The 11,864-nt window shown below is 40.8% G+C and overlaps 1 protein-coding gene across 6 annotated transcripts in view; it reads right to left on the bottom strand.

The window, feature by feature from the left end:
- Nucleotides 1-1,890: 1,890 nt before the first annotated feature.
- The window catches only part of fgfr3 (fibroblast growth factor receptor 3), a 123,944-nt gene continuing 113,970 nt past the window's right edge, over nucleotides 1,891-11,864 (bottom strand). For all 6 annotated transcript variants that reach the window (XM_074691438.1, XM_074691439.1, XM_074691442.1 and 3 more), the window contains exons 15-18: nucleotides 11,285-11,355; nucleotides 6,740-6,877; nucleotides 6,254-6,359; nucleotides 1,891-4,870 (exon numbers count right to left, since the gene is read on the bottom strand). In XM_074691438.1, the coding sequence (XP_074547539.1) occupies nucleotides 4,706-4,870; nucleotides 6,254-6,359; nucleotides 6,740-6,877; nucleotides 11,285-11,355 (480 nt within the window). In that variant the 3' untranslated portion in view covers nucleotides 1,891-4,705. The remainder of the gene's footprint in view (nucleotides 4,871-6,253; nucleotides 6,360-6,739; nucleotides 6,878-11,284; nucleotides 11,356-11,864) is intronic.

Below are 11,864 nucleotides of genomic sequence, written 5' to 3'. Positions count from 1 at the left end.
TGTGCTTGTTTACATCTGGGTGGTAGATCATTAACACATTGTAACAGCATTAACTAGATTGACTGTCTAAGAAAAAAACTCCCACCTTTGACTGTTATCTCATGAACTTTTAAAAATTGTGTCAAAATCGGTAGTTGCAGTGCATTGTGGGTAAAAATGAGCTAATTTCCCTGTCAGTTATTCTTTTTTGGGATTTATCATGAAGTCACTGAATATTTATGTATGACTGAACATTATTTTGACATATTGCAGCATTTGAGTGTTTTAATGCTCCTCTCTGATTGACTTTTGTTGCATTAATGAGGAGAAATGTTAAAAACAACTCATCCTTTTAAAAAGTAATCACACAGAGAGACTGAGGCTCCTTTTGTCTGGCTGAAAATCTCTACCAGCGTGAAGAAAAGAGAGCAGGGAGGGCGTTGAAATAAAACCCAAACAAAGATGAATTAAGCTGGAAGCAAAGCCTGATGGGTATAAAGTGAAATGACTACATCTCCATCGTCATCTTCTGGCTCTTTAATGAAAAACACTGAAACACTGAAAAGCAGATAGCTATGAATAAAAACACTCTCACCATAGGGAAAGCTTTTACCCAGCATGGAAGAATAAATAAAACAAACAGCATCCGTTTCATCAGATCCATCCAAACTTTACACAAGTGCCCTCTTGTCTTGTTCACTTAGGGGGGAAAAAAAATCAGACTAATATGTAAATAGCCTGCTTCTAGTGAGAACTGCTTTTTATTTTCATGTTTTTGCAATCATACATTCAAAATGTGAGCAAAATGAACCAATTACTCTCCTTTTTTTTCTAGATTTACTACTCCAGGCACTTCATAGATTTGAGCCAAAACTACAAAACTGTTCTCAAATAAACAAACACCAGTGAAGGAGGGTAACCTTTCACTCTACAAAGGCCGTTTTTCCACACATATTCCAATTCAAACCTATAATTTGGTGCCTAAAAGACTCTCTTCTTTAAGTACTTCAGATTTTTGGGAGCTCTCGTTAAGTGACAACACACTCTTGTTGGGTGATTATAATAAATAATTTGACTTAATCCAGGTGACACAGTGGAAAAAGGCCATTGCACAGTCAAGAGTTAACACTGTTTCCGTTTAGCAGCGAGTGAATCATGACTCCGAACCCTTCAACGCCACGTGAAGATTGCTTTCCCTTTGCTAAAAACAGACTGTAAACATTTCAACCCTGGTGCTTTTTGGGGTCACGACTGCGTTAAAAAAAAGGGTTGATAGCAATTTGGCAATCCCATGATCCTCCCCTGCACATGTAGCCCTCGCCCGCCGACATTCACAGCGCAGGTTTGGTTCAGAGATGTGGAGAACTTGGTGAAACAGACTTTTAAGACTACGTCATTTGGCACTTTTTTTTTCTTACAGCACATCAAGCTGGAGGGAGGATCCCTCCCACAGAGCCTCCTCAAACAAACCAACACATAAACTGTTTATATATTTTCTTTACCGCCGTGTGAAACCACACAGCATGCCTTCATTTCAGTTTTAATACTATAGAGCAGCGATAACATCTCAAGCGTCTGGGCAGGTTTTTGTAGGAACGCTCAAGCCTAAAAATGACAAAACAGCTTCTCATCCTCGCCGCCAAGCTGCTGCATCTGTCCACGCCTCGACCCTGTGACCTTTCTGTCGTAATATAAGTTTGAAGCCTTCAGAGAAACCGGCAAACAGAAGAAAGACTCAACCTAAAATAAAAAAATTAAACGTGGTGGATGGCTCCTTTAAGCTGATGCACATCCAGGAGGAAGACTTTCTTGCAGTTGGATTGAATCTATCATCAGAGTGGTACAGAAAACTACAGAAGAGGACGACGGACACTATAACAAAAAAAAAAAAAAAAAAAAAAAAAAAAAAAAAAAAAAGGCAATTTTTTTCTTAATTATTATTTTTTTCTGACAAAAAAAAAGTCAGAATTCTGACTTTAATAAAAAAAGATTTGGTCTTTTTTTAATTTATTCATTTTTTTCCACTGGCCTTTATCATCTTCTGTGGAAAACACTCAAGCAGGACTTAAAATCCAAGAATGCACTGCAAACTTTCACTTTGTTTGCATTACAATCTGTTGCCAAAGCTTTATCTCTGATGATGTCATCCTGAAAGAGCATAGATCCCAAAACTGGGGTTGGACCGATTATTGGTGCCGATATTTATTATTTTGAGGAATATTGGCATCAGGCTTTTTTTGGTTGATAAATTTTTGTTTAAATTTTTGCCTTTTTGTTACTCTGTCTCTAGCATTGTCCCACCAACATAACCATCTGATTGGTGACCACAGACTGTATAAAACATGGACGTAGTCTCGCCAACATCACCCGTCTGTTTCTGAAAAGGAAAATGAAGCAGATCGGCTATAGCCGCCATATTGGTAGTGGCAAGAGCTTCGCGTGCAGCCCGTACAGCCATAGGGCGCCCGTCGGTCATGTGACCCTCAGCTGAGCCTCTTATTGGGGGAGCTCACAATCTTAATATCCTTTGAACGGCCGCGTTAAAAAAAAAATTCACCCCCGTACAGTGGGTGCTGGTAGTAAAATTAGCGACTCAGACAGGAGACGTTTTTTGAACCAGGCTGTAAACAGGTTAATTTCTGCTTTGCAAACAGCTTTTTTTGGCTTGGTATGTTTGTGACTTCCAGTACTTCTGGAGCCAGCCTCAAGCGAACACTCCAGAAACAGCAGATTTTAGCACTTTCTCATTGTCTCATATTCCAAGACTGGAGGTTGCCGCTTTTTGGTGACATGCAGAGACATTTTTTTTGGGAAAAATTAACTTACTGTAGAAAACTTTAGGGAGCTATTTATTTTTTAAAGTTTTCATTCAACTTTTAAAGTTAAGTGTTGGACGTTTTATCCCAAATTTTGACGCCAATATTTTCCCTTAAACTGCAAATGAATATCGGCCTCCAATATCGGCTTCCTTGACGACTGAATATCGGTATCGGCCCTGAAAAAACACATCAGTCTATCTCTATCAAGAATTATCTCTGATTCTGATTTTGGGAAATGTAGCTCAAAGCTCCATAAAATTGCTAAACTGATGCTTTGATATTTCTGGATTGTATCGTCGTAGTGCTTTTAAAGAAATGCTGAACGAAGGAGGATTCCTCGCCGAGGTTCTCTGAAGGCTTTTTCACAGCTAGTTCTCCGTCCGTGTCTTTAAGTACTTCAGTCATACGAAAAGGCCGCTCTGGTACACAACTTGAAGCGCTGCTATTTCTTGCCCAGCAAGAGCTAATCATCGTTGCTTTCATATTGCAAACGTCAACTTTACGAACCAGAATCTGAGCTCTGCGGACACATCCGGCCCCGTTCACACTGCAAAAAAAGAAATCTTATCAAGTGTTTTTGTCTTATTTAAAAAAAAAAAAAGTCTATTATTCTTGATATAAGCCACATTCAAAATATTTGCACAATTTTTTTTCTATTATCTGATAATAAGACAAAAACACTTGATAAGATTTCTTTTTTTCCAGTGTAGCAGCGGAGCTTTCAGCCTCTGAGTCGCCCTCTGGCGGTCGAACCGCACTCGCTCTGAAAAACTCGTCTTCACCTCTGTCATACATTCTTATCATTTTGAAACTGTAAACAAAGAAAAACAAACAAACAAAAGATGGATCAAAAACCAGAGGAGTCTACCAGAAAAATAACGTCGCAGTTCTGTTGTAAAATAAGTTACAAAATAAAAACGAAAGAAATAAAAATCTTTGCGTACAGTACTAAAATCCTAAACTAAACCTTTCAAACTTAAGAACCACATGTTAAGTCTATAAATATCTTTACAAATATACACGTTAATTATTCAAATAAACCTTTTCTGTATCACTTTAAACGATTAAATGATTTACACTTTCATGACAGTGTCTTCTAGATTGCAATGCTTCCATCCTAAAAACAATACTTTAAAAAAAGTGTAATTTTTTGTCTTTTAAGTACATGGCTGTGACAGCAATATCATACATATTTTCATTTATATATTTACAATAAATCATTTTCTAGATACATAAAAACCTCCGAAGTGAACGGTACTAATTACTGATGATGGCCCTGAAACTTTGCCTCACGCTCCCACGAGGAGTTTGTTCCGTGATTATCACAAAACGGTTTTTCAGGATGTTAAAAACGTGTAGGAAAAAACATTTGATGCCCGTGTGATCGTCCTGTAAAAGTGATGAAAGTCTGAGGAAGAACAAGTCCCATCGTGGAGTTGATTCTTGCTGGTATCTTGTTAATGGAGTTTGCTTTAAGAGCGCTTTCATCCCGTGCAGACGAGAGGATAAATCTGAGCCGCTCGCCGACCAATGCCCTTCGTTTCCTCCTCTTCTCGCCGTTCAGTCTCCTTTAGTCTCAGGAGGTTTTGTTTCATCCCAGTAGGCACGGAATGGTTTCACCCCACAGATTGTCCGTAAGAAAAAGACTGGCCCGAGTACAAAAATATAATTTCATTTCTGAAAACACGAACATGGTTTGACAGCAAAAAATAATCCTTCAATATCTGAGGAGGAGTCCAGGAGGACGAAGAAGAGGAGGAGGAGCTTTAAGACCGATGGGAGCGCTGTGGAAGTATTGCATGCAGAGTTTGATTTCCACATCTTGAGGAGTCTCTGAGTTGAGGAGTTTGTAAGAGAAGAGGTCAAAGTTCAATCCCTCCGTCGTCTCCTCCTCCCCTGCTCAGGTTTTATGTCCTGATCACCCCGTTGCTGGGGAGCTGTTTGGGAAGACAGGGCTCGTCGGGCAGCGGGTCGTGGGCGAAAACCGAGTCGTCTCCTGAGGAGCAGGTGCTGTTTGAGTCCTGACAGGTGGGTGAGTACTGCTCGAAGGGCACCGCCAGGTCCAGGTACTCCTGTCAGAGGAGAGGTCAGAGGTCAGACTGAGGCGTCAGTGGAGGGAAAGCAGTTTACCCCTCTTTAAGATACAGCAAGATACACAAGTGCTTTACAGACTGAACACATACAGTGGAGAAAATAAGTATTGAACGCATTTCCAAAGCTGCAATTCAAACAAAATTTCTCCCAGACATTGGTATTAACTCAAATAATCCACACATGAAAAGAAATCACAACGTTCAGGTCCATAAATAATGATCATGTGGAATTAAGTACGATAACACAGTAAAAAAGTACTGAACACGCTAACTGAGACTCATCTAATACTTAGTGGAGAAGCCTTTGTTTGCAGTGACAGCTTCCAGAAGCTTCTTCATCATCCTGGTGGATGGCAGCAGATTCAGATCAAGAATTTCCCCATACATGGCTCCATTCATTGCTCCGTCAGTTATATGAAGTTTGCCAACACCATGAGATGAGAAACAACCCCATGCCATGATGCTTCCACCTCCAAACTTCACTGTTGGTGTAGTGTTTTTGGCTGATGTGCAGAGACATTTCTCCTCCAAACATGGTGTGTAGTATGACAGCCTAAAAGTTCAGTTTTGGTCTCATCTGACCAGACAACATTCTCCCAGTATTCTACAGGCTTGTCAAGATGCTGTTTAGCAAACTTTAAACCAGCTTCAACATGCCTTTTCTTGAGGAATGGAGTCTTGCGGGCTGAGCGTCCATAGAGGCCATGGCGGTGGAGTGCATTGCCTATTGTTTTCTCTGTAACAACTATACCTGCTGCCTCCAAGTCTTTCTGCACTTTCAGGGTGGTCCTTGGCTGGTTGAGTACTCTTCTGACTATCTTTCTGACTCCCTGGTCAGAAATCTTCAAGGAGCTCCTGTGCGTGGCCTGTTGATGGTAAGGTGGTGCTTCTTCCACTTGTGAATAATGGCCGATCCTAATACTTTTTTACTGTGTTATCGTACTTAATTCCACATAGTCATTATTTATGGACCTGAATGTTGTGATTTTTTTTTCATGTGTGGATTATTTGAGTTAATACCAATGTCTGGTAGAAATTTTGTTTGAATTGCAGCTTTGGAAATAAGTGTGATGAGAAAAAAGTTGACATGTTCAATACTTATTTTCTCCACTGTAAAAAATTATAATAATTAAAATTCAATTAAAAAGCAGATTGAAAATAACAAGACATAATAAAACAAAATAAAATTAAAAGAAAAAAAAAGTTAAAACAGATTCTAAGATAAGAGATACAAAATTGTGCGAAAAAAACAAACAAAAACGGGGACATGAAAACACTTCATCTCTGTCTAAAAAGATGAAACTAAATGTGCATTCTGTGTTTTTCTGTATCAGTGAACAGCAGCTGCACACAGGGACTCACATCAGTGGAGGTCATGGATAAAACCCGGTCGTGATCCTCCACCAGCTGTCTGAAGGTCGGTCTCTGTGACGGCACGGCGTGCCAGCACTCCCTCATGATCATGTACCTGAAACAGCCACATGAAGCGTCAGTCACTCCACGCTCTCATCCATTAGAGGCTGAAAAATAAACTTTCTCTGATCTCAAATGGACCGCTTGGGTCTGCTGGATCTGCAGCTGGATGGAGGCGGTCTGTAATTGAGGTTGAAGCGAAGTAAAGACTCATCATTTCTGCTCTTTACTGGTTTTTGCTTTCTTTGCTTTCCAGCTGAAAGACGACGCTCTGAGCCACAAATTACTGAAATGAAATTCGTCTCGTGAAGAGAAACCACAGGAGTTCCTGATCACACACGACCATCGATGGATCCCTCTAAGTTTTTTTTAAATCTGTGAGTAAAACCTTTATTAATTTCACTGCTTTGACGACGGTTTTAAAGAGACACCTACAGCTCATGTGTGCAGTTTGCAGGTTTGTCCATCCGATGCCCCTCCTTCAGCAGCTTGAACAGTTCCTCCACGGGGATCCCCGGGTACGGAGAGCCCCCCAAGGTGAAGATCTCCCACAGCAACACTCCGTAAGACCACCTGAACACACACACACACACACAGATTCATGAACACAGATTAGAGGTCAAACATCCCCCGCAGCCTGAAGCGGCGCCGGCTCAGAGAGAAGCTCACGTTCCTCTCGATAAACTGATGGATCTGTTCGGGGGAAATATTGATCTTCAATAATGTTTCCAGAAACCAATTTAAGAAGCAGTTTGACTTTCTGATTGTGTGGGACGACCAGTCGATAGGTGTGAAAATCAGCCCGGGGCTACAGAGGAGACGAGGAGACAAGGACTCGGTGAAGGAACAGAGGGAGTGAGGAGACAGGAGAAAAAGAGGGAGAGAAACACGTGGGTGGGAGAGAAAAAGATGAAAAGGAAATAGGGAAACAGAAAGCAGTGCGAGAGAAAGAAAGTAAGAGAAACAGGTGAAGGAAAAGCAGAGAGAAAAAGAAAAGAGGAGAGATTATAAGAGAGATAGAGGGAAAACATTAGAAAAACAAATGAGGAAAAGAGAAAAGAGTGAAGGAAGGGGGAAAAAAGAAGAAATGTTTAGAGGGCTAAAAGAAAGAGAAAAGAAAAATAGACAAAGGGGGGAGAGAGAATGAAGTGGAACAGAGAAACAGCTGAAATAGGGAGAGAAACAGAGAGAAAGAAGAAAGAAAGAGAAAGAGAAAAAAAGGGAGGCAGGGAAATAAAAAGAAGAAAGCCAGGAGAGGAAAAGAGAAAGAGATGAAGCAGGGAGGGAGAAAGAAAGAGGAGAATAAGAAGAGAAGGAAGCGACAGAGAGAAAAAGTTAAAGAAAATAGGGAAAGAGGACGTAGGGGGAGAGAAAAAGTGAAAAGGCAGAGGAAAACGGAAAAACAAGAGAGAGAGAAAAAGACAAATGAGGTAGAGAGGGAGAAAAGTGATAACGTGAAAGAGAGAGAAAATGTGAGACTGAGAAGTGAGAAAGAGAGGAAGAAGTAACGAAGACAGAGAGAGAAAGAGGTGAAGACGGAAAAGAAAAAGGGAATGAGTTTAAGGAGAGAGAGAGAGAGAGAAAGTGGGAGATATAAATTGAGAAAGAGATGGGAGAGAAAGAAAAGGGACATAAAGATGAACGGCAGAGAAAAAGGGAAAAAAAACATTTGTATAACAAAAAAAAGAGAGATGGCTGAAGGAGGGAGAGAAAACAGAGAAAGGACAGAGAAAAAAAGAGAGAGGACATGAAATGAAGGAATGAAGAGAAAAGGAGAGGAACAAAAGAGAGAGAAACAGACAAAGGAGGGAGAGAAAATAAAGAGATAAGGGGGGGAGAGAAAAAAGAAGGGGAGATGAGAAGAGAGAAAATATGAGAATGAGAAGTAAGAGAGAGAAAAAAGGGGAAGGAGGGAAAGAAAAAAGAGAAGGAAAGCAGTGGGAGATAAAAGAGAGAAAACAGAGAGAACACCCAGAGCTGAGATAAATGAGACCACAGATAGGTGGCGCTGTCCTGTTTTCTGTCTGACCTGGAGTATAAAACTCTGACTGAACGAACAGTTGAGTCCAGCTGCTCCTCCTCCTCCTCCTCCTCCTCCTCCTCCTCCTCCTCCCTCTAAAGCAGCAGCTTGGACTCTTCCTGTCTTCTTTAACGGCCAAACCGCTGAAGGTAATCAGATAACGGCGCTCTATTAAAGCGGGGCTCTATTGTTCCGCCGTCAGTCCTGTGAATCAGACTCGGACCCTCCTCCCTCTGAGGCTCAGTGGACCTAATCTAATTCTCCTCGCTCCGGTCCAGAGCGCTGCAAACAGCCGCCGCTGGTCGAGTCGACTGATGGTCTGAGCAAACACGGAGTGAAAGGAGAGCAGAGAGAGACGGCTGGACGTGAACTAACACAGTGTTTATGATGTGACTGGATCGGGTTTGAGGGTCAGGATGTGTTCAGGTTCACATCACAGACAAGAAGCCTCAGCCTTTATGTTCATTTCTAGATGCTAACGACGTTTAAAGCAAGGGTTAGGGTCTTCAACCTGTGGCTCTGGAGCCTCATGTGGCTCTTTGACTCCTGTGCAGTGGCTCCTTGTAGCTTTAAAAAGTATTGTTTAAATAAAGGTTTTTTGTTTTTCTTACAGAAATGATTGATGATTAAAGACACTGACTCCTGCGTTAATATTTAGTTGAACTAAATCTTCATCCCATCTGTCGATAAAGCCTGCCACCGCTCTACATCAACAGCCCACCAACTTTCCATGCACCTGTGGCTAACCTCAAGTTTTACAGCCCTGGGAAGATAACTACATCTACAGAAAGACTCATCTGGAAGAAAATACTGACTTTAATTCTGTGTGGATGAATTCATTTAACTGACAACATGAGGCAAAAAAATAAAAAAACAACAAAATTATTAGCTAAGGGAAATTATCATTATATGTTATCAAATTCAAGTATTCTTTAAGAATCTTTGAATTTTTTGGGGTATTTTTGCATTTTTTATTGCGTTTTTTTTCATATTTTTGAAAAATGTTCTAAATTGCTATTTTTTGCAGATTTTTGGGATTCCAATTATTTTTTAATTTTCAAAAACATTCCTGAAATTCAACTTTTCCTTAAATTTGCAAATTTTTGAAGTTTCAAAAATGTGTGAAATTTGTGATAATTTTTCAGATTTAATTAAAAAAAAAATCTAATACTTTTTTTAAATCAAAAATTTCTTTCAAACTTTTGCAAAACTTTTCGAATTTTTGTTACATTTTGAAATTCAAAAAGATATTGAAAATTTTTCCAAGTTTATAAATCTTTTCATTTTTGACTTTTCAATATTGTTTGATTTTTTTTTTGCATTTTTTATTTTTTTCAGATTTTTTTGAATTCTAATACTTTTTAATTTATCTTAAAATTTATTTGAAATTTTTGCGAATCTTTTAAAATGTATTTATTTTTTCTGATTTTTACTTTTTTTTTAAAACTAATACTTTTCAAAAAATCTAAAAACACTAGCCGCCCAATAAAAAACACCACATGTACAATTTTATAATTAAAAAAAAAAAACTTTTGGCTTTGATAATTTTTCACTAGATTTTTTTCTATGTTTAGAATTTTATACACTTTTGTTGTGAAGATAAAATAGATTTTGTGGCTCCTGAATGACTTTAACCCAGGTGAGCTGAGTAAAAACGGCTTCTATGAAATTAAAGATTGCAGACCCAGGCTCTGGATTATGTAGGAGCTGTTTGGCTTTAGGTGTTCTGGTCCAGTTTGCATCCTAACAAGGACAGGACATGTCAGGGATCTCCTTTTAACACCAGCTACTTTTCACCTTTACACACTCTTGCTGCTCGTATTCAGTCAGCATGAAGGTGCAGCGAGCGTCTTTTATAGACTCTGGGACAAATAAAATCCTCACCTCACCAGTTTCAGGAGCAGGAAAAGATTTACTGGCAGGAGAATAAAAAGGTGGATGTCGGCGCTGAATAATCCTGATGTATGGATTGAAAAACGTGTGATCGTTCTCACAGCCTGTAAATGTTTTAAAGCTCCGACACCAACTGTGCTGCGTGAGCCGCTGCACGCAGACGCCTCCTTTTGTCCGCTCCTTCCTCCTCGTTGGCCTGTGATCGTGACAGATTTGTTTGAACGTGTTTAAGTCTTTCCCCGTCTGTTTGAGCGAGGCAGTGAAAACCATCACAGGTCAGGAGTCAGAGTCCCCCCCGGGGTGTGTGAGAGCAAACTGGCTGCAGAGTGACTACTGTATGAGGAGGAGGAGGAGGAGGTTTGGCGGGAGGATCGGCTCTGTAATCCAGACCTGCTGAAATAACAGAGCGGGCCCAGAGCAGAATCGGCCCGTTCCCAGTCTGGTGTAATCACACGGCGAGCCAGTGTTGACAGGGCCCCGTGTTTGGCTTGGACGGCTGCGCTGGGGACACGGCGTCTGACTGAGAACGCTGCAGAAGAGGGCGAGGAGCGGGTCAAAAGGGGGTGCAGCTACCACGGGACAGATTGACTTTATGACCTCCTCTCTTAAAACCCAACGCAGGAGCAACCTGAGGTTGCATAAGGTGCATCTGTCTGATTCTTCTGAATTAACGTGGAAAAACAGCGCCCCGAGGGAGCGCTTGGGATAAACCCTGACCCTCTTATCTCCTTCTGTTCTGGCGAGGTCGGATTTACACTGATAACACAACAGTAAGAAGTTTGGCCTCTGTTTTCTTTCCCCCACTCTCTGATGTCTTGTTCGGAGATTAAAGAACAAACGCGGCGAGGAATGTGGAGCTCAGGATTACGCAGCGAGTGCAGATGACAGCGAGCGGGAAATATTTGGAGAAGGGGAACGCCGCGGTTCCATATTCACACGCACAAACTCAGCTTTTGATGCTAACGCGCTCCGTCATGATATTTCAACACCCCGGATTCCTCCGGTGTACAGCGGCTCCACATGAGCAGACAGTTGGCATGTGATGCTTCGGGTTTGTGCAAACTTACACGTCGCTCTGGTGCGTGTAGACCCGGTCGAAGAGCGCCTCTGGAGCCATCCATTTCACGGGCAGACGACCCTGCAACAACAGAACCGCGTCAGTCAGCAGAACCGTTCTGTACAGAGAGGTTTGATCTGTCCTTGAACTCATCGTAACTCACTTCCTGTTTCGTTCTCAAATCTCTTACCCTGATTTTTGAGTCCACGCTCCCTGAAAACCCAACTTCTCTATCAAACCATGTCGCCTACTCAACGAGAAAGAACTCAAATGTAAGTTAAGTAAATTTATTGACTATTTAAGGTTTGCTCTTGGCCTTTAAGATGATTTAAGTTAAGTCACAAAAATAATCAAGTTCCATCTCTTATTCTCTGCTACGTCTGCAGAACTTCCTCCTCACCACTGAATTAGAGTTTTACAGATATAAATGGACCCAGTGATGAAACAGAAACCACCCTGTGGCCTGTTCCCTGCAATAATTCCCCACTTAAAGGCATAAAAAGCCCCAAAAATAACTTAAAAAAATATCTATAACAGTAAAGTAGTGAAGTTTCAGAAATGAAATAATTTAAAAGCTTATAAAAGTCTGA

The sequence above is a fragment of the Halichoeres trimaculatus genome, unplaced genomic scaffold, assembly GCF_033239565.1.
Source record: "Halichoeres trimaculatus isolate MK-OKI-2021-1 unplaced genomic scaffold, fHalTri1.1 fHalTri1_scaffold_17, whole genome shotgun sequence".
Taxonomy (NCBI): Eukaryota; Metazoa; Chordata; class Actinopteri; order Labriformes; family Labridae; genus Halichoeres; species Halichoeres trimaculatus.
The sequence above is the reverse complement of the archived record's forward strand: the minus strand, read 5'-3'. Positions and strand labels throughout refer to the sequence as shown.